Genomic DNA, 21408 nt, shown 5'->3' on the forward strand with positions numbered 1-21408 from the left:
GACCAGGCAGTGCTGCCGAGCCACGTCTCATCCCGCCGAAGGGATGCGGCGGCGTTCTCGCGGGGAAGAGCCAGCACGGTCTGGGGGAATAGGTTCAGCCAAGGCGTTCGTGAGCTATCTAAAAATGCCAAGAATATTTCCTTTCACAACTATGAGCCGAGAGTTAGCGAACTATCTAGTGATAGCGGTCAGATGTTTCAGCGGGGGCCCTGGGAGCAAAAATGACTTGAAAGCAGGGTCTTTGAACTAACGACACGCATTACAAAACCGATGAATGGTCTCGGCTTCAAAAAGTCATTCATCGTGATCAAATGATGGGATCCTACGTACAGCATAATAGCCCTTCCCTGGAGTTCGCCATGCGAGGGTTCCAGTCTTAGCTGAACTCTTGAGTAGAAACCCTCTGCCTCTCTGTGACGGCTGGCAACCTTTTTCCTTATTAACCCCGGAGGGAAAAGAAAAAAAAAAAAAATCTATCGGATAAGAAAGCTCTGATAATAGAGCGATTGTCGGGCAGGCCTTGGAGAGAAGAGAACAGAGTCTTTTAAAAGAATATTGCTGACAAGTGGACTTTGTCATCCAGAAAGCACTTGAGATTCACCATAAACCAGCAAGAGAAAGGCTCCATTTTTAGGGGCGGGGGAAAATCGGAGCAGGGGCAAGAGAGAAGGTCAAGGAAAAGTCTGTTCCCAGTAAATACAGAGAGCACTGTTGAGCCTGGCCTTACCGGGCGGCTGTCAACAGCCTGACCCTTCTTAGATCCCCTTCCCCTCGGGGAGCCCGCGGCACCCGAAAAAGCAGAGGGACAGCCCAGGATTACGCGTAACCGCGGGAGGCCTGGGCTGCCACGGGCCTGCTGGAGGTGACGGAGCGGCCGCTGCTGGACCCGCGGACCCCCGAGGACGGTCAGGGAGCGGCGGTTTGTCTCCCGCGACGGGAGGGCGACGCCGAATTGTCGCGTAACCTTCGGCGAGGGGCGTTTCGGGAACGGAAGGGCCTGAAGGAGTATGGGAGGGCCTGAGGGAGCGCAGCAGGCCCTGAGGGAGCGCGGGGGCTCGCAGAGAAGCGCTGGGGTCGCGCCTGCCTGGAGCGATGGCACGAAGCGGCAAAACAACGTGCCGGGGGCGAGCCGAGCCAGCTTCTTTGGGCCTGTGAAACGGGGATGAACCCCAGCACGGCGCCCGGAGGCCGAGCAAAGCTCTCCTCCCCGCCGAGGTGCCCGGGCTACCGGCGGGCCCCGCTTCGGGGCAGCGCCCCGGCCTCCCCCTCACCCCTGCCCGGTCCCGGCGCTAAGCGAGACCCCGGCGCCTCAGGCCGCGGCCCCGCCCCTCCGCGCCGCGGCCCCGCCCCTCCGCGCCGCGGCCCCGCCCACCGGCGCGGCCTGCCCCGCCCACCGCGGCGCTGGGCTCCGAGGGGCGCGGGTAGGTGCGGGCCCCGCGGGACCGGTCGTTTCCCGGGGGAGGGGGGCGGGGGGGGATCCCGGGGAGGAACCGGGACCGGGACCGGGAGGCGGCTCCGGGCAGCAGCGGGAGGGCGTGGGAGCGGCTTCTCCCACGGTTTGGGAGCGGGCGGTCGTTGTCTCGGCTCCAGAGACTGGGATGGCGGCCGGGTCCCCCAGGGATATGAAATTAGAGTATTTAGATTAGAATATAACGCGGTATTAAATTATCCCAGCGAGCAGCTCCTCCCCGCACACGACCGCCAGAGTTCGGGTGCTGGCGGGAGTCTGGGCATCGTGTGCCCCGGTGCAGCCGGGACCGCGGAGCGGCGCGGGTGCAAGGCCCCGGCGAGCGATCCGGCACTCCCGCGGCGGCACCGGAGACGCCCAGTGATGCAGCACCCGGTGCCTCGGAAATGGGGCACGTCCCTTTCTCGTGACCGGGGCTGGTGCTGAGGCTAGGAGTTAAGGGCGGAATGTAGCGCTTTCCTCGTCCGTAGGACTTTTGGCAGACCTCTGGCCAAAAGGCACGTGTCCCTCATCCGAGGGTAGGAAAACGAGCGGCGTCTTGGTCAAACGAGCTTTTGTTGACGGGTCTGGATTGTCCTTCTGCCAGTCATTGATGCAGGGAAATGCATTCGAGTCTTGGCTCCTGGTCTGTGGCCTTTGAAAAAGAACAGCTCGGAGGTGGCGATGGCACACAGCGGGATCTCGGTCGAGAGGAATTAAAGCGCAGGTTTTCCTCGAATTACGTAACTAACAGGGTAGGCAGTGGGTGTAAAATGCTCCGCCGGGTGTTTGTTCTGTAGGCGCGCGGTACGCGGTGTGGCACAGGCGGAGATGAGTAAGCTTAACCCCGGACAAGGAGCTTTAGGGACTCGGGCTGGTGGTTGGTTTTTTTTGCACGGGGTGGGGAGCCGCTCCTCCGAGCGGTTTGGGACGGGTACAAGCTTTGAAGAGCACAGGGCTCGCCGTGAGGCGCCCGCCGGGGTTTGCGCAGCACGTCAGCCCGGGGGATGTGGAAGCCAGGAAGGTAAAGCCCGGCCCTGGTGGCTCAGGCTGGCGGCACCCCCAGTCCCCAAAGGGGATTAAAAGGGGACACAGAGGTGTGGTAGTGGCAGAGGAGACTTGGGGAGAGGAGAAGTGCCTGCTGCATGGCCCGGCTGCTCCCTGGCACCTGGCCGCATCCTGCACCGCTCCGCCTGAAGCCAGACGTAGGCTTCGGGAGCCACCAGCCTGGCGGCCCCGAGAGAGGCACGTGGGTGCTGAGAGCATCCGAATGTGTGTCTGTACGGGCTCTGCCTGCGTACTGCACCCCGGGAAAGCGGAGGCTGGGTCCTGCGCTGCCCCGAGGTTCCCTGTGCGAAACGGTACCCCGGCCATGGTTCAGTGTAAATGCCCTCTGGGAAAAGTTGTTCCATCTGCCTGTCTGTCTTACGCAGCTTTCTGGTTCTCTGTGCCGCCGTCATGTCTCGGAGCCCCTCCGGCAGCTCTGTGGATGACAAGACGTTTTTCCTGGAGTACCGATGCCACCCAGTACGGCCGGAGCCCCCCAGCCCGACCTCCCCCCCCGGGAAGTGCAGTTTCGCCACGGCACCCACCGCCGCCTCGCTCCCACCAGTGGGTTCTCCCACCTCGGCCGAGCCCCGCCGCATCGTCCTCAGCACAGACAGCCCGGCCGCGCTGAAGGTGGGAACCCAGCAGCTGATCCCCAAAAGCTTGGCTGTCTCCACCAAGACCAGGAACAACCCCTCCCGGCAGCAGAGCGTCGGGGTGAGCCGAGAGCCCCTGAGCCCTAACCCGAAACAGGCGGCCGTCCCCGGCCTTCCCCTGGAGGTGGAGGATGACGGCGGGGGGGCCCTCAAGCGCAACCTGAGGAACATGTCCTACCGCGCGGCCATGAAGGGCCCGGGCGCGGAGCCGGAGCCGGCGAACGCCGTCCCCTCGCTGAAACCCGTGTCGGAGGAGGGCAGCGCCCTGCCTGCCCGCAGCCCCGGCAGGAACAAGGTGGGTTTCGCGCCCGCTGTTGCCCGATTGCTCTCGGGTGGGGATCGAGCCCCTGCTTTCCCTGGCGATGAGCTGCTGCCGGGGAATCTGCGGAGCCTTTTTCCTGCAAGTCCCTGTCGGTCACGGAGCTGCGTCGGCCCGCCGTGGAGCCGGCAGGGCTTGCGGAGCGTGGGGACGTGACTCGTGCCTTGGGAAGCCTGCGTGTCACCAGCAGATGCTGTAGGTCCCCAGAGAGCCCGGCAAGAGCTGACGTGGCTTTGGCGGGGAGCGTCACCGGCTGCTCCGGGGCTCCCGCTTGTCGGTGGGTGGCTGCGGGCACGTTTGCAGGGTGGGGTTGGCTGGGTGTGCGGCTCTGAGGTAGCCAAACATGGATAAAGCAGGTCCCGGGAGAAGGAGACTCCAGGGCAGGCAAAGTCCAGGTGTGAGAGGGAGAGATAGGTAAGGCAGCGGCCAGACTGCAGAGTGGTTTAGATCGTGACCCCGATAACACAAGGTGAAAGCTGAGTCACTTCGGTAAGGCAAACAAAAGCTCAGACAGAAATCAGGCTGAAAGGACAGGGTGGTGTTTGCTGGCAGAGGTAACTTCTCCCCTTTCCTGAAGTTGCTAAATGCTTCCCAGGGCCACCAAAACAGAGTAACTGCAGCGCGTTCTCCTCTTCTTCCTCTTGCAGAGAACCTTTGGGCGGAGGAGGGTGCAGAAGCGTGGCGGCTCGTTCAAGGACCGTGAGTGCTGCCTCCCGTCTTCCCGAGAGCGCCGGCGTCCCCTCTGCCTCGCCGGGCACCGGGGCACTTCTCGGCGAAGCGAATCCCTAGAATTCCCTTTGCCGCATGTGCTGCTGCTTGTCCCTGGCCTGGGGCAATTGCTTTTGCCTCCCTTTCCCCACCTGCAAGAGGAGCATCGCAGCCCTGCTTTCCCACTCCCCGGGGCGTGATGACGCTCAGGCTGCTGCCACGCTCCCGGCCAGAGCGCTCCCAGCTTTGCTTGCGCTGGGCAAACACGGGAGAGCTGCGCGCTGGCTGCGGGAAGCCGTCAGGAGCGGGAGCTGCCGGTTAGTCGGTGCGGTGCAAAGTCCAGCCTCGGCGGGGAGGTGCTGGTTCTGGCTTGCCGGTGCTTGTGGCAGGGCTCTTGGCCGACGGGGTGAGGCAGTGGTGGGAAGGGAAGCTGCGGGCCACGGCTGGGAGAGGCTTCGCTGACCTCGTGCCTTTTCCTCTGCAGAGCCCCAGCTGTATCAGGAAATCCGTGAGAGAGGTCTGAACTCTGTCAGCCATGAGTCAGATGAGGATTTGCTGGAGGAATCCATCCCCGGAGAGCCGTCCCCTCCGGGTGCAGCTATCGTGGTGCAGAGCTATCGCCCGGCGCAGGTGACCTGGAGCCAGCTCCCGGAGGTAGGGGCAGCAGCCCAGCCTGGAGGGTCCGAAAAGCCCCGCTTGCCCTCGCCATGCCCGCTCCCGCGCTCGTGATGCATTGCACCCACCGCTGCGTGTATTTTAAAAGCTCTCTGAGCTGCTGAACAAACCACGAGCGGATAATTCTGCAGCATTAGTCTTTGTGATGGGATCTTTTGGGGCTGTCCAGCCCTGGCTGGGACATGCAGGTTCCTGTCCAGGCTTGTCGGGATGCCAGCGGAGCTGCTGTGGTTGTGCTTGTGAGAGGTTCACCCGTGGGTGGGAGAAGGCAGGTGCTGCTGCTGGATACTGGGGCTTTCCCTGCTGACCCTGGGGGAGAATAATCTCCTCCTGCGGAGCGGCATCAGCTGACGGCTGCAGGCTGGGGAGCATTGGGAGATGCTGGGGAGCAGCGGGAGATGCTGGGGAGCGGTGGGAGATGCGGCGGTGGGAGATGGGGCGGCGATGGGAGATGGGGCGGCGCTGGGAGATGCGGCGATGGGGGACGCGGCAGTGATGGCAGATGCGGCGATGGGAGACGCGGCGGCAATGGGAGATGCGGCGATGGGAGATGCGGCAGCAATGGGAGATGCAGCGATGGGAGATGCTGCAGGGCGGCTGGCGGGTTGTGCGGGGCTGGGCTCAGCCCCCGACCGCACTAGAGGGCGTGCAAGGACCGTCGGTCACAGCGAAGGCGGCTGCTGATCCCGGCCTCTCGCCCGCAGGTGCTGGAAGCGGGCATCCTCCAAAGGATATCCCCCGAAGAGCGCAAGCGGCAGGAGGTGAGAGGAGCCTTCGACGTCCCTGGGAGCGTGGGGTCAACGCCGAAGGTGGCGGGGCCACCCACGTGTGGCTGGGTGTCCTAAAAAGCACCAAAGTTTTTGGTGTAGGCCAGGCAGCGTATGAGCTGATACAGGGAACACCGTGCTGTTGGAGCAAAGTCATTTCCAGTGGCTTCGTGCCAACCAAATGTAAAGAAGATACAGCCAAGCTTTCATTCGCTGTCTGGGTTAGTCAGCTTGTGCTGTTACATCTTCACTGCCTTGCTTTTTCCAGGCGATGTTTGAGATCATCACTTCTGAGTACTCCTACATGCACAGCCTGAGCATCCTGGTGTGCCACTTCATGAGGTCGGAGGAGCTGAAGGAGACCATGACTCAGACGGAGCACCACCACCTCTTCTCCAACATCAGCGACATCCTGGCGGTCAGCACCAGGCAAGTGGGGGCCGTCGGCGTGGGCTTGGGGCCAGGCAGGCCGGGAGGAGGGACGCTGGCACTCCATTTATTTGCCCTGTAAAACCAACCGTCCCTTGGGCTGTTGAAGGTGCTGAGACATCACACCCATTGCCCTTCTTCCCGGTGCCTTGGGTCGCGGCACGCTCCCCTGCAGCAGCTTCATGCTGTTACACGCTCAGGACCCGAACATCTGTTGAAGGGTCTGTTACCCTGATGCCGCCCAGTTTTTTTAATGGGTTATAATGGTAGCACGCAGTCACGTAGCTGCAATCAGGCACCTAAAGCTGGCTGAGCCGATCCCCGTGCCTGGGACACTCCTGTTTGCCTGGAAATTCCTCCTGGGGTGTCCGGCCGTGAAGGTGGTGCCTCCCTTTGCCTCTGGGCTGGTGAGACAGGCAGGAGGAGCCGGTAGCGCCGGGGCTCCAGCCCGGCTGCGGCATGGCTGAAAGCGGGGCACGGGGCGGCTGAGCCACCGCGGCGAGTGGCTGCTTGTTCCAACGCGCGGGCAGGGAATCGCTCGGGTGCAGGCACTGAAACTGCACCTTCGAAGAGCCAGCGTAAGCATGGCTCTTTCTTCCCTGGGAGATGGGGAGCAAACGCCTCGGGAGCTGGTGCTCGGGGCGGCCGGCAAGCCGTGTCCGTGTGGGAAAGCAGCAGGAGGAGAGCGCAGGCGGGGATGCGGCAGCCCCGGGAGCTGCTGCAGGGGTGTTGAGGGCTTGCGGCTTCCCGCAGCTGGGCAGAAATGGCCCCAATGGGGCAGAAATGAATCTTCCCAGAGAGCTAAAGGGAAGGAGGGATCTCGTGTGGGAACGGAGGAAGCGTGGTGCATCTGAAGCTCGAGAGCTGCGTGCCCCATCTCTGCCGCAGAGCTGCTCGGAGCCGCGCTGGAGATGTCGATGTCTCGGCTGCGTGGAGCTGACCTGTGCAGAAGGGATCCAGGGTCTTGTCTCCTCTGGGAAGACTGGGGAAAAGTTGCAGTGGGAACATTGTTGAATATGCATCCGTTCGGTTTGTCTGGCCCTGACGAGTCATGTAGTGAAGTTACTTGAAATTCTCTCCTTAGATTCTTTGAAGACTTAGAGAAGCGACACCAGGAAAACCTCCTAATTCCCGACATAAGCGACATAGTGGAAGAACACGCCTCGAACCACTTCAATCCTTACATCAGCTACTGCTCCAATGAAGTCTACCAGCAGAGGACACTTCAGAAGCTGCTGTGAGTACTGCCGTGCGCTCCGGCTTTGGGCTTGCGAGGGAATTGCCTGCAAGGGGTCTCTGGGCTACCGGGATGCTAGTGGCTGCAGACGGGACCGTGACCCGCACGTGGCTCCCTCAGCCTGTGGGTGTTTCCTTTTCCCTAAGAAAGGCTGTCTCCTTTCTGAGCAGAGTTCAACTTCTAGCCCTCAGCGTTTCCGTGTCGGGTGATTAGGATGAGATTTGGGTTGTGGTGTAAGAAGGGTGAAGGATGGGTCTAAGTGGGGGGTAAAGCTACCACATACCAAAGCCAAGGTCGGTAACACGTACGTGCTGTGTTAGGGACACGTATGGAGGCTGTTCATCTCCAGATCATACTGGTGGTACAGGTCAAGTTTGTGTCCACCGTTGGTACACCTATGGCTTTATCCGCCTCTTGGTGGACTCGACATCGCTAGGTGCTTTTCCACCACCTGCTAACGGATCGGTCTGTTTTCCGCCCCAGCTGCGCGCCCTGAGCTCAGCAGACTGCCGTTGAGCCCCAGAGGCAGTGCCGTCGCTGCACTGCATTTCTCGTGCGTGGAGAGCTGCTGGAAAATCTTGGTAGCTGAAGAACAGCATTAATGGAGCTTTCTTGTCCTGTTCCAGAACCACAAACCCCTTATTTAAAGAGACCTTGAAACAAATTGAAAGGAAACCAGAATGTGGAGGCCTGCCAATGATATCATTTCTCATTCTCCCTATGCAGAGGGTAACACGGCTTCCTCTGCTGTTAGATGTAAGTAAGTCACACGGTGGCATTGCTTGGCACCTCTGAAGAGGTGACAGTGTCATACCCTTCTGTGGTTTCCCGAGCCCGGGACAGCCTTCTGCTTGGACTTCCATCCCTCTGGGAGCTGAGGCTGGGATGCCTGAGCCTGTATTCAGGATTTAGATCAGGAGCGCTCCGCTTCTTGTGGGCGTCAGACGTGCAGCTTAAAGCATTGTGAAAAATGCTTTCACATCTCAGCACCATCCACCCAAGTAACATAAGGTTCTTCTGTGCCCTGTGCTGCGTCCAGATACCCAGAGTGGGGTGGCACTACCGTCCGGTTTGATTACTGGTCAGGTGGCCGAGGAAGGGAAAGCAGGTCTTGCACAAGCTTCGCTGAAATCGGGGACTTCTGGTCCCAGCTGCTCTGAACAGCAAAGCTGCTGGACGTGGGATTTCTAGTAACGGCTCCCAGTTTGTAATGGGCTGCAGGGGTGAGGGCAGGGGGCTTCCCAGCGCATGGGGTGACAGTGACGGTCAGGCACAGATCCGATGCGAAAGCCCCATCAGAAATCCGATTCACAGCTACCAGCACTGTTAAACCTTGCTTTGGCCTCGTGCCTGCCCCGCTGCCAGGCTGGCCCTTGGCACCGGCTCGAGCACATGTCGCATCCTGAAATCCCAGGGAAGCGGTTGATGCGCAGTTCTCTGTCTGGCAATATCACTAAAGCGTCTTATCTTGAAATTCTAGACGGTCTGTCAAAAAACAAAAGCATGCACTGCAGCGTACGGAGCTGCCACCAGAGCTCTGAAAGCCATCAGCAAGGTGAGGCCCGGCTGCCAGCTCTCCACCTTTCCTCCTCCAGCGCACCGTTCCGTCACTCTGGCCCCGAGCCTGCGGTTCTGGCCTCTCATTTTCCCTCCCTGCATCGGTTCACTTGAGATCTCTCTGCTCCAAATAGCTGCTGGATGTAGGCGTCTTCTCCCTCGCTCACCTTTTTTACCTGATCTTGTTTTTTCCTTTTTTTTTGTCATCTCTTCTTCTTTCCTCTTTGGCCCATCTTTTGTCCTTTCCTTTAGCGTCATCTTCTCCGTTAGTGCTCTCCCTTCTCAGAGCCTCCCTCGAGGTGATAGCGAGCTGCAACACTTACTTGCCGTGGTTTTTGGAGATTTAGGCAAAGAGCAAATGTAGAGGAGCGAAGGCGCAGCAGAAGCGATGGCAGTCGTGAGCCGCATGCTGTTCGTGCTCCCGCGTCCCATCTCCATCTGCTTTCCCATCTGGTGGTCACTCGCGCAAGGCGATGTGCTGCGGAGAGCACGGCCACCAAAGCGGCAGTGGTGGCTCTTCCTTTTGTCCCCCCTAAAGACCGGCTCCTGGCAATGCGCTCCGGCTGCTCCGGAGCGGTCTGTCCCGCTCACACATCCGTCGGGGGAACAAAACGCACGACCGCCGGGCCGGAGGGGCGGCAGGCGGAGGTGCCTCTGCTCGGGAGGGATAACGCGAGGGGCCAGGGTGCCCAGCGGCTGCCCTCGGAGATGCAAAGGGTGGCATCGCTTCACCTGCCTGCGGAAGGCTTCTGTCCTCCCCTCCGTCTGTCTGCTTGTTCGTCCTCCTCTCTTAACCTCCTCTCTCGGGGTGATTAATTCTTCCCCTTCGTATTGCTCCTCGGCGAAGCTCGGTGTTGGTGCGCTTTCACTTTGGTCCTTCTCCAGGCAGAGCAAACGTGCCATCTCTCTCCTGGAGATCTCTGGTGGCAGGAGAACCTCCAGCTGCCTTTCCCCAAACCTGCCTTGAAACCTGCGTGGGGATTCGGCTGCTTCTCCCGTTGAGGGAAGCAGGGCAGCCGCCTGACCCTTCGCCGGCAGTACCGGTGCTGGTGCGGAGGACGGCTGGGCTCAGCATCCTGCCGTTCTCCGCTTCCCTTGTGGTCGTCGTCTTCTTCTAGCTGGTTAAGAACTGCAACGAGGGAGCTCGTGCTATGGAGAGGACAGAGCAGATGTACACCCTGCAGAAACAGCTGGAATTTGGAAAGAAGAAGGTGAGGTCCTGTGGAGGAGGCGGGGGGGAAATCTTCTGGGGTGTGCTGTTAGAGGGGCCCATCCCAGGCATGTCAGGCCTGTCCTGGGAATCCTTCCAGGAAGCCTTGACCGGCTGGAGCATCGCTGCCAGCAGCAGCATCACTGCTCCATGCCCGGGGTGACCGTTTTTTCCTGCTCTTCTGACTTAAATATAAGTTTTTGAGCACTCGTCCTGCCAGCTTGGAGGGTGCAGCAGCGTAGTCCTGGATAATCCACCGTCCCTCACAGCCCTGCCCTTTCTCTTCTGCCTCGCTGTGAGCTTTCATCTCCTGCACACGGGTGGCGAAAGCTGGGCTTGCCCCTGACCAGGGGAGGTTTTACCTGGGTGGATCAGCTGGCAGCGATGTCTGCCCTTGCTGTCTTGCTCCAGACAGACACGGGGCTTCGTCTGTCTGCCAGGACTGTCAGATAGGGGCACATTTCTAAAGGGCTGTAGTAAAGCCTTGACGTTGTGCCCCACTGCTGCGGTTCGGGGGGGCTGCGTCTCCGGGCATGCTGGAGCGGGGTGCATGGCTGCCTCCTGGAAAAGATGTTTAAAAACTTGTGATGTGTCCGTCCTGACTGACCCCGGGGTCCACTGCGAGTTCAAACACAGCTTCTTGACTTGATTTTGCCTGCCGCTTGTGAGACAGGTAGTAAGTCAGAGTTTCCCCGGATCTGTTTCAGCCTTTCCCGCTGATTTCTGCTTCCCGCTGGCTGCTGAAGCGGGGGGAGCTCTACCTGCTGCTGTCGGAAGAAGCGGGCATCTTCCGCCGAGGGGCCGGCAGGCTCTGCTACCTCTTCTTGTTCAACGACGTCCTGATCATAACCAAGAAGAAGAGGTAAGGCCCGGAGGGGACGCGGGGGGCTTCCTGTCCCTGGAAAACAACTAGGCGCTTTAAAATCTCAATTTCCCAAGCAGCACGTAGCCTAAGTCTTGAGACTTCCCTGTTTTGACCTTTATTGAAGTGTCCCTTGTTAGCCAGAAGGGCAGCACCCAGCTCCGCCGCCCGGCTTCTGTTTGTGGGCGGCCGGCAAGTCCGCAGAGCCTTGTCCCAACCCCGGGCATCAGCTCGTGTCCTTGCCATGAGGGTCACCTCGGCGATGCCCACTGAACTTCACCTGCCGGGGCTCCGAGCCGGTGCCGGGAGTCAGCTCCATCCCAGCCGGCAGCATCGGTTCTGCGGCTGCCAGAGCGGCTGAGGTGCCGATTCCCGTCTTTGCCGCAGCGAGGAGAGCTACACCGTCGTGAACTATGCCACGCTGGACCAGATCACGGTGGAGAAGATCGAGAACGCGGACCCGCCTTCCCCTCCTCCCGGCAAGACCGGGAGCGGCAGCACGGCCCGCGGCACGGCCGGTGGGCATCTGCTCCGGGTGGTGATGGAGAAAGACAGTGAGGGCAGGCGGGAGGAGATCGTGCTGTCGGCAGAGACGCTGTGAGTGGCCCGGTGGGATTTCACAGGGCGCGTGCGTTCTTGCTTGTGGGATAAACTGGTGCCTTGGAAATCCCCGTGAGGGTTCTGTGAAGCACCCTTTCCCTCCCCGCTCCTCTGCCCAGAAAGGGGGACCTGCGGGGGCTTCTCCCCTTGCTCTGTTCCTTTCTCTTGCTTAGATTTCCGTTATAATTCCCACGTAGTGCTTTCCCTGTCGAAATGAAGCAAAGCGGCTGGGTGGCGTGTACCGCTTCTGAAGTACCTTTACGGTGAATGCTCTGATCTAATGTTTGTCCAGTCTGACTTCCCTTGAAAGCCTTCATCCTGCTGGAAATTTCCCAGCTACTGCCAGCATCCCATCTCTATGGCTTTCTTGGTAATACGGGCTTTCCCTCTGCCAGGAGTGACCGGGCCCGGTGGATGGCTGCGCTGATGCACAGAGAAAAGGAAAAGCCTGACACCACTCCTAAAGGAGGTACCGGCATGCGGGAGGTCTGGCCTGGATCTGCAGGGGTTAGCGGTTGCGCTAGAGCCTGAGCATTTGCAGGCACAGGTTTCTACCTGGTTTTATCCGCTCCTGGTGGAGAAGGAGCTGAGGACATGTGTCGATGGAGAGCTCAGGGTACCACACCTTGCTCGTTAGGAGTTGCCTCCCATTAAGTTATCGGTCACACTAAACCTTCAATGTTTCCCGGGAGGCAGAGTGAAATTCCGGGGATGCCTCCGGCTGTCAGTAAGAAGAGGTTTGGCTTCTCCTCCCCATGTGCTTGGAGGGGGCAGCCAGAGAGATGCGGGACAGGGACCGGAGGGGAACGGAGCACGGCTTGCTGCGGAGCCGTCGAGGTGGGCAGCCAGGCTGGGCTGGAGCAGCTTGCCCAGCCCCGGCGGGGGGCCACCTCCAGGCAGGGCCACCGGCCACGCGTGCCGGGCTGCCGGCCGTGCCGTCTCACTGGGTCCCCGCCGTCCGTTGTCCTCTGCAGATCTGAGCCAAGTGGAGATAACCCGCGCCTACCTGGCTAAAGAGGCGGACGAGATTTCCCTGCAGCAGGCTGACGTCGTCCTGGTGTTGGGCGGAGAGGACGGTAAGGGTCGGCGAGTGGGGAGCTGCGGCCGGGGAAGTCTTACCCTAGGCGGGGGAAAAAGCTTCAGTGATGCCAGCGAACCGGGATTTTAGCAATTTTCAGAAGCTTCCAGGAAGCCCTAGCTGCCGGTGGGGTCCGTGTCTCTGGCTGGTGCTGTGTCCCAGCAGACGACGGCGGGTCCCCGGAGGCTGACGGAGGTGGCACTGCCGCGTTCCTTACCGGTGACTCCTGTGGCAGCCAGCAGCAGAGACCCGGGAAGGGAGGGAAATAAGCCCCAGAACAGGCAGTAAATGAGAAACCGCCTCCCTTGCAAAGCTTTCCCTGGATGCCTCCAGCTGGCACCTCCGTGGGAAGGGGAGCGGGCAGCCCTCTCCTTCCATGTGCGTCCCCGGGAGCCGTGGCCCTTCGTCGTCCTTCATCACCCGCTCTGTTCTCCTCCTAGGCTGGTGCTGGGGGGAGAGGCTGAGGGACGGTGAACGGGGCTGGTTTCCCCAGTCCTGCGCCCGGCAGATCACCAGCCGCGCGGCAGTGGAATGCAACGTCCGCCGGATGGAGCGGCTGCGGATAGAGACCGACGTGTAGGCTGACGGCCGAGGGAAGATGCCTCTGTCGTGACTTCTTTCAGGGGGTCTTCAGACCTCTGCGGACCGAGCCCATAGCGAGAAGGGCGTGGGAGAGCCTTTCTTCTTGAATTTCGTTTGTCTCGAGCGGTCACGGGCAGCAGATCGTATCATTCGGGACCGGTTTGTGTAGCGGCCGTGACAGCAGCTAATTAATGCGAGACCCGGCATCCGAGCGCTCCTGGCCGACGCTAGTATTAATGACCTGGAATGGGCTTCCAGAGCCAGCCAAGGCGTTGGCTCAAGTTGAAAAGGCTGCGGCTGCGTTCTGGGCTCTGTGAAGGCCTCGTGCTGCCGTCTCTTTCCCTGCTGATTTCTGGGCCAGCGCCTGCTGGCAGCAGCTGCACACCTTGCGTGGGGAGGCCTGGGGCGTAGGGAGAGCAAACCTGAATCAAGAATTTTTAGGAACTGAAATCTATATGCTAGGCTTATTCCTTGACCCAATTTTTCCCTCCTCTTTCTTTTTCTTTTTTTTTCCTTCCCTTCTGTTCCCCCCCCCCCAAGCATTCTCCGTTCTTTTGAGCACAGCTCTGACCTCCGCAGGGTGAGGTGATGCCCACCACCTTTCAGTCCCCTGCTAAATTAGCAGGTGCCGGAGGCTGGTGCAGTCAGAGTTGTTGTCATGGGGTCAGCTCAGGGGCCAAAAATGGGATGCTCCAGCCAGAGGGAAGCAATTTGCAAGTCCCACCAAACGAGCAAGCCGGGAGCATGAAGAGGAGCGATGCTGCAGCTCCCGGCTGCCTGTCCCGTCTCCTGAGGTGGGCACGTGGATGTGCCGGGGCACAAGGTGGGAGATCAGCCCCCCTGGAGAGGGATGTAGCGATGGAGGGTCAAACCTCAGCCTTCCTGAGGCAGAGCGCTCCCCTCTCCTCCCCTTCTCCCCCAGAATTAGCACCGACAAGTGATTAACGAAGAGGGCTGAGGCAGGGTGCTGCTTCTGCCGTAGCTGAGCAGCGTGAATCTGGGGTTTTTGGTGGGTCGGGTGTTTAACGCCGCAGGGACTTTGGGGCAGCGGCAGGAGACGGGGCCGGGCGGCTTGGCCGGCAGCTCTGCGATGCTCAGCCGGTTGCATCTCGTGGAGGGGATACGGCAGCTACGACGTCGGGGTGAGGCGGCTCTGCGCGCCGCCTGGCTTTGGATTCACAGGGGCACCATTGTTGTAACGTGTCTGTTTGGATTAAACTGTTAAAGGATTAATTGGATTAACAATAAATTCCTGGATCCCAGTGAAAGGCGCGTTCTCCTTGCCCGAAAGGGAGCTGCACGCAATGTCGGCAGCACCGGTGGGGCCCTGTGTTTAACCTGTTAGTGGCGATGGGTGTCCCTGAGCACGATGGCTCTGCGTCGGGTTGGTGCCAAGGAGCCAGGTTGCCCCACCATGAGCTCTAAAATGAAAGCTTCCTTCTGCTGGCAGCACCGTCCTGGCCTCCGCTTGCTCTCAACATTTGCACATCTCAGGAACCATCCTTTGGAATAGCTGACTAAAAATCTGCTGCCAGTTGCAGCATGTTTCAAGTGTAATTGACTGAGCGAGACAAGATAAGTAGAAATTCAGTGAGGCTTTCTGTTTATTTCTCTTAACTGTGGAAGAATTAAAATTTTTCATCAGTGCTAAATTAGAGGAGATGGGGTCCAAAAAGAGAGACACTAGCTACATGAAAAGAGGAAGCAAATTAAGAAGTAAGAACAGGAAAAAAATCATGGTATAAAAAAAACCCCCATAGATGCAGGGCTGCTGCAGTCCCATGCTCAGATGTCCGGCTTGCTCCGGGCAGGAGCCACGGAGCTGCAGGTCAGGTTTTTGTGCTGGAACGGGACGGGACCGATTTACCCCAATGCTTAAGGGCAGGCTCGCCTGGAGCAGGTCCGTCGAGGCAGACCGCTTCCCTGCACTTCGGTGCCGGCGGGACACGCGGCACGGTGGCATCGCTCGCCGGCACGGTGGCATCGCTCGCCGCGCTCGGTGGAAGGGCGCGTGGGCAGGGGCCGCTCGCTTTCTGGCGGGGGCTGCGTTTGCTTTCCAGCCGGCCGAGGAAATAAATAGAAACCTTCGTCTAACGCGAGGGTCGCTTCAAGGCAAAGGTAACAAAGCATATGATTGTCTGGAGAATCGGCAGCGCGACTAGCAGGATTGATCAGGGTCATTTGGCACGTGGACAAAATCTTCCTACTCCCTGGTTATCAATCATACGACATACGACCTTAATTACACAATTTTGGTCCTTCACTACATACTTATATTAACATTATTTCTTCACAATAATGATACCTAATGCAAAAAATACTGTTAAGGAAGAAATAAAATAAGGAAAGAATTAGCAACAAATTACAAGTTATATACAGATTAAAATAAATTCCATCAGGAAAAGAAACAATTCTTTTATTATTTTCAGTTGGCCCCTGTGGGAATAATTTAAAGGCCAAGCGCCTGGGCAGGGCTGGACTGCAGCAGCAGCAGCAGCAGCAGAGGCAGATGTGCTGGGACGGGAAGGTCCCATCTCCTTCGCAGAGAGCCTGGTTGCTTTTGACAATTGTCGGCTCTCGGGCTCTATTTGCCCGAGAGCTTTGTGCAAATAGATGAAGGGGCCTGGCTCGGGCAGGCTGTTGGCCCGGGGCCCTTGCCGGGGCGATGGCGTTCCCCGTCGCTGCCGGTGGCAGCCGCGGCTTTGCCGTGACGCCGTGCTCGCTGCCGAGCTGGGAGCCGACTGCAGCCGCGCAGCCTCCCGGCCGTTCCTCCTGCCTCCGAACCCTTCCCAGCTCCTGGGTTCAACTGGAATGGAAAAATAACGCAGGGTCCAGGGTTGGGGCGACAACATTGAAATAGGGATTTGTGTTTACCGGACCATGCGAAAACTTTGTGTCTTTGGATCTTTGATTATTACACTTAATTATTTCACAGGATCTTTGATTATTACTTAATTTAGGCTTGCTTTTCGGTGGAGCAAATGACGTGGGCAGCTCAAGCAGGCTGATATACTCCTGCTATGAAGAGCAGGAGTTTCACTCCTGACCCCCTGCAAAGCTTGCCAAGAGCAGACCGCACCGTCGGCGAGGGAGGAATCGCCTGTCGCTGGAAATGCAAACCGGGACTCATGCTGACAGGGAGGGTCGGGCTGCGGGCACCGGCTCTGCAGAGGCGGCGTGGTAAGTAAGTGCTAGAGCCCAACGCCTTCTCCCCACGGTAGATGATAATTTACAGTAAAAGACCATTGCAAATGCAAATTAAAAAAAAAAAAAATTCAAGTAAGGTGGTACTTCTGCAGGGGGCACTATGTCAGGAGAGCCGGGCACATTCAGCCATCAGTTCTGATGACACTGTTGTACACCTTCCCATAAATATTGTTGCATAAATACCTATTTTGGACCGTAATTTCAGCCCCCTCCCCAAGCCCAGCACCCAAAAGATGAAGGCCAGCAATTTGCCATGAACTATCGAAGTCCGCTGACCAGGAGCGATTGCTTCTGAACTGTTCCTGCTGGTGTCCGGCCGAGGACACGCGCCGGCGTCGGCGTGCTCGCCCTCGTGGCGTGCCCGGAGTCCAGCCCGCGCCGTCGTGACGAACTGCTTACGCTCGGCGCTTCAGCCTCGCTCGGACAACTCCAAAAGCAGCAGCTTAGGCTGTCGGGGGAAACGATGACCGCTCACGTGGCTCGTAAACGAGTTCGTCGAATGGGTCGTTGGCTTCTTCGGGTGGCTGCTTGGCCGCGCCGAGGGCACCGGCAGCTGCGGGACCTAGTGCTCGCCCGGCTGGAGCCCCCCCTGGGACAGAGGTGACCCAGTGGGCTCTGGGGACCGCAGAACTGGAAGGGAAACCGGGACAGGTCAGTCCTTACGCCGTGCGCTGTGTCGGCTCTGGAGTGGAGACGCTGCAGGGCTGATGCTCCAGTGCGGCTGCTCTGCCCTGGGGGGGGGCATCAGCCTCCTCCCCGCTGCCCTCCCCAGCAGGACGAGGCTCCGTGCCCGCAGCCAGGCTCCGTTGCTTCACGTCGGAGCAGCAGTTTTAGGTTGGTGCCCGCAGCTGCGGTGTGCAATAAGGGGCTTGTCGGGGTCTGGTACTGACCTGGGACCGAGGAGGGGTGCTCGGCCGGCAGCAGACGAGGCGCACCACCTGCAAAGCAAGGCAGACCCTCCTGCCGCTGCACAGCACCCACGGGGGAGTTGCTCTCAGCCAACGGGTTCAATCGCGGTTTGGGCAGAAAGAAGGTACGTGGGGGTTTTTTTCCACCGTGGGCGGTGCACGGGATCATTTGGTTCCAGGGTACGCAGAAAAGAGCGCGCTTTGTGTCCTGGCTTTACCGCCGGCACGTTTGGGGCTAGGCTACTAAATAGCTTTATTTTCACAGCACTGCCAGCACGCAGCCTGCATTTTCATAAAACCTCCCTCGCGGCTGCGTGACAGCGAGCAAAGCATACCAAATGAGGGCCTCGGGAAGAGGCTATACCACGGAACTGGTTTTAGTTGATAGCACCGCTACCAAAACCAACCCGCCAGGGCACGAGCGAGCACAGCTGCCGCAGCATCCCCCCCCCCCAGCAGTCGCTTCTGCGTTAGGATCCCCCCACCGTGTGGTACTCACTGTGGCACTGCGGCTATACGTTACCTTCCCGGCACGTCGGTCCCGTGTACCCGTTCAGACAGAGGCACTGCCCGTTCTGAGCGTTACAGTAGGAGCTGCTGGGGGCACACTGGCAGGGCAGGCTGCAGTCGGGGCCGTACTCGGTCGGCCGACAGTCTGGTGAGGGGGGCAGAGAGGCACTTTTTTAGACTGCTGCGGGTTCAGCCGGCTCCTGCGGCCCCGCAGAAATGCTCGAGATGTTTCCCGCTGTGCAATGGGCAGAGCTTGCAGTGGTGGCCGAGCACAGGATAAGGCAGAGAGCTTTTTGCCCCCCCCCCCCCCCACTCCAGCCTGCTCTTGAGCTCTGGTATTACAGAACATCGCAGCACCCCGAGGCCAACGAGGTGTTCCTTCTGCATTTGACCCTCAGCCTTTTGACTCTGGTGATCCAAATACGAGGGCACTGGAGGCTGGGGGAGCATTTGCATTGAGATCGGACTACAAATAGAGGCTGGAGAGGTGACTACCGCTGTTCGGATGCCCTCTTACTCGGTGAGGGGACACACACAAAAAGGCAAGCCCCCTTCCATGAGATTTCAGCTCCAACAAGAGGGGGTTTGCATCCATTTCAGGACCGGGCTTCTAGCCTACCGTCAACACTCCTCTTGCACGGTCCCCTTTCTCACCGTCCCAAGCTGTGGCTCAACTTACCTGATCCACACTTGGGGCCGGTTTTCCCGGGGGGGCACAGGCAGCGCCCGGTGGCTGGGTGGCAGGGCGCATCGCCGGCGCAGTCGCAGAGCTGCTGGCAGCCCTCGCCGTACGTTCCTTCCTTGCAGCCTGTTTTGAGAGGTGAGATACGGCACACGCGCAACCAGACCGCGCCGCGGGGTCCCGCCTGTTCCGAGGGAAGCCGGAGGAGGACGGCGTTACCTGTCTGGCAGCGCTCGCCGCGGAGCCCGGCGGGACACCGACAGCGACCGGTGGCCGGGTCACAGCCTGCTCCGTGCTCACAGTCGCAGCGTTCCCGGCAGCCAGCTCCGTGGAAACCCGGGGGACAACCTGGGATGGAGCCGGGTGGAGAGCTCGTTAAATTAACGCGCGGGTGGGTTGAACTGGACGGCCTCTGCAGCAAAGCCTCCATCAGCCCACCAGAGAGAAGCAGCGAGCCTTTCTTTCCGAGAAGCGCCCAAGCGCATGCGGTTGTTCTCCGCCGCGAGCCTCGGTTGCAGAGCACAGCGGTTTGGCTCCGAAGCCTTTGCTCGGCTACCCAAGACTAAGCTGCGCGGCGGTGACGCGCGTGCCCGGCTGCCTTGGAACGGCACCTCTGTACCCAGCGGTCTCATGCAGAGAACAGAAATTACCTTCTCTGCGACTACTTCTGCTACCTGGGAAGGGTTCGCTGCGAACACCAGTAAGAAAGGAGGAGCCCATCGGCGCACCCAGCCACGCGTGCGACTGCAGTGGGTCACGCCTTTGTCCTCCGGTCCTGCCCTCCGGACAAAATTTAGAAAACAACCCCCCCGTCGCAAAGCCAAAAGTGTTTCCGCTGCCGCAACTCACTGTGTTCGCACAGGGGTCCGTAGCGGCCCGCGGAGCAGCGGCAGGCTCCCGTCCCCGGGTCGCAGGTGGCGTTGTGCAGGCAGGCGCAGCGGAGCTGGCAGTCGGCACCGTACCTTCCCGGCGGGCATTCTGCGGGGAAAATGCGGCGGCGGAGCTGCTCAGCGGCTGGAGAGCCGGCTCCGGCCCCGCTCCTGCGCTTCAGAGGGCCGTGATGTGATAAGGCAGAACGGGCGCGGGTGGGGTAACAGAAACCGGACCCAGCGTGAACCAGACCGAGCGAGCTCCACGGTTACGGGGCCAGTGTAGGGCAATGCATTCAAGTCAGGTTTACCTAATTCGCAGGATTTCCCCGTCCACCCGAGCGCACACAAACAGGAGCCGTCGGCTGCATCGCACAGCCCCCCGTTGCGGCAGGAGCAGGTCTGCTGGCAGCCCACCCCGTACCGGTGTTTCTCGCAGCCTGCGGGACAAGAGGCAGTGGCAGCGGGCACACGGACCGTGCCGTGGTTCGGGCAGGAGCGCCCAAGGCAGAGGACTCAGGGTAAGGAAATCGGTTCCCGCTCAGGACCTTTTCCAGCCCACGGCCTCAAATGCCTGCTTGTCCTGACACACGGCCCTGCAGCTAATATTTATTTACCTTGCTCGCAGGTGGGACCAGCTTTTCCTGGTGGGCAAACGCAGTCCCCGGTGATGGGGTGACAGGTAGCGCCTTCCCCGCAGGAGCACGCCCGTGCACAGTCCTTGCCGTAGCGCCCAGCAGGACACCCTGGTGGGAGGAGAACTTTGAGCTGCCTTGGTTCCACTGAAGCACAGCCGGCTACGTTTGATGGCTGGAGAGGAAAGACTTGGCCATGGCCCATGAGCGAAGCAATGGGGGGGCCGGAGGAGTCAGCAGCCCCATCGCTAGCACGCAGCGTGGCTGGCAGACCAGGAAAAGAAGAGCTTTTAGGTTTCCTTCTGCTGGAGGAGCGAAGCATTTTTAGCAGAGAGACAGCAATACAGCGATGGCATGATGCAAAGGCTGATGCGTCAGGCCCTTCATAGCGGAGAAAGCATTTTGGCACAAACCAAATAGAGCGAGAAAACGTGGTTAAGACAGACAGCAAAGGAGACCTGCTGCAGCTGCGTTCCCATAGCACAGCTGGCACTACTTATGCCAGCCTCTGTCCTGAAGCGGGGAGGGCATCGCTGACAGCGCAGGTTGTAAAGCGAAACAAGGAGCTCTTTTTCTGCCGATGGGCTGAGGCAGGAGTCAGTCAGTGCAACCTTCCTCATCTCCCGCAGGGTCAGCGACCGGGCTGTGTGCAGGATTTGCACCTACCACCGTTCACCTCCTGCGAGCTCGCGTCCCCTCCGGCTGGCCGGGGCACTCACCGATACCGCAGTCAGCGCCGATGTAGCCGGCCGGGCAGTGGCACATCCCTGTGGTAATGTCACACAGTCCCCCGTTCTTGCACTTGCACGGCATTTCGCAGTTGCGGCCGTACCACCCAGGGGAGCACTCTGCGGAAACAACAGAAACAATGGCCTCGGTGCCTAACGAGACAAGAACAAGGTCCAAACACCCTGGAAAAATCCACTGCGTGCATTCATACAGCCATTTCATCAGGGCAAGCCAACAGCTCTGCTGGAAGCAGGTTTGTGCCAGGCTGGTGCAGTCGACGGGTTTCTGATCCGCTTTGTAGCACAGAGCTGCTCCAAAGCACACAACATGCCAAGGGCATGCAGCTTGCACACTTGCATCCCATCCATGAGCTGATTGTGTCAGGTGCAACCCACATATCACAGATAACACAAGCTCCTGCAAGCCCTGCTCAGGTGCCTCTGCTCTCCTGGCAGTGCAGGCTGAGGAGCAGGACAGCTGCTCTGAGGCTCTGGCTGTTTGGCAGGAGCCGAAGAAAATCCCAGAAAGCACTTTAAAGTAATCTCATGGCAAACAAGCGACAATGCCAAGGAGCTTCGGACTGTTCAGAACCTCTCTGCTGATGATAGCGCTAGTAAATATCCCACAATTCAAAAGGAAAATGGCAAAACCCCCGGCCTGAGCGCAGATGAGAGCGATGTTTTGTTTATGTGAA

General features: G+C 59.6%; 2 protein-coding genes across 6 annotated transcripts in view; one reads left to right on the forward strand and one right to left on the reverse strand.

Moving 5' to 3' along the window:
* The first annotated feature begins 1389 nt into the window (after nt 1–1389).
* On the forward strand, nt 1390–14442 carry ARHGEF16 (Rho guanine nucleotide exchange factor 16). The gene is made up of 15 exons (XM_069782825.1): nt 1390–1421; nt 2881–3445; nt 4117–4168; nt 4662–4831; nt 5557–5613; nt 5888–6048; nt 7133–7285; nt 7912–8041; nt 8766–8840; nt 9961–10053; nt 10760–10914; nt 11302–11511; nt 11910–11983; nt 12489–12590; nt 13033–14442. The coding sequence occupies exons 2-15, from the start codon at nt 2906–2908 to the stop codon at nt 13170–13172; spliced, it is 2112 nt and encodes a 703-aa protein (XP_069638926.1). The 5' UTR covers nt 1390–1421; nt 2881–2905; the 3' UTR covers nt 13173–14442.
* Nucleotides 14443–14760: 318 nt separating this feature from the next.
* The window catches only part of MEGF6 (multiple EGF like domains 6), a 123030-nt gene continuing 116382 nt past the window's right edge, over nt 14761–21408 (reverse strand). For 4 of the 5 annotated variants that reach the window (XM_069782821.1, XM_069782819.1, XM_069782820.1 and 1 more), the window contains 9 exons: nt 20705–20833; nt 19968–20096; nt 19662–19790; nt 19331–19459; nt 18701–18829; nt 18479–18607; nt 17813–17944; nt 17272–17319; nt 14761–17011 (listed from right to left, as the gene is read on the reverse strand). In XM_069782821.1, coding sequence (XP_069638922.1) covers nt 16944–17011; nt 17272–17319; nt 17813–17944; nt 18479–18607; nt 18701–18829; nt 19331–19459; nt 19662–19790; nt 19968–20096; nt 20705–20833 — 1022 coding nt within the window. In that variant the 3' untranslated portion in view covers nt 14761–16943. The remainder of the gene's footprint in view (nt 17012–17271; nt 17320–17812; nt 17945–18478; nt 18608–18700; nt 18830–19330; nt 19460–19661; nt 19791–19967; nt 20097–20704; nt 20834–21408) is intronic. The other variant, XM_069782818.1, reaches the window with a different exon arrangement.

This window comes from Haliaeetus albicilla, chromosome 4 (genome assembly GCF_947461875.1).
Source record: "Haliaeetus albicilla chromosome 4, bHalAlb1.1, whole genome shotgun sequence".
Lineage (NCBI taxonomy): Eukaryota > Metazoa > Chordata > Aves > Accipitriformes > Accipitridae > Haliaeetus > Haliaeetus albicilla.

What these genes read in the sequence shown, in the direction of transcription:
- ARHGEF16 (XM_069782825.1), top strand. Translation starts at nt 2,906, where the DNA reads ATGTCTCGGAGCCCCTCCGGCAGCTCTGTGGATGACAAGACGTTTTTC. An exon ending in TGGCGGCTCGTTCAAGGACC is followed by an intron (nt 4,169 to 4,661) that starts GTGAGTGCTGCC and finishes TTTCCTCTGCAG; the next exon opens with AGCCCCAGCTGTATCAGGAA. An exon ending in GGCTTCCTCTGCTGTTAGAT is followed by an intron (nt 8,042 to 8,765) that starts GTAAGTAAGTCA and finishes TTGAAATTCTAG; the next exon opens with ACGGTCTGTCAAAAAACAAA.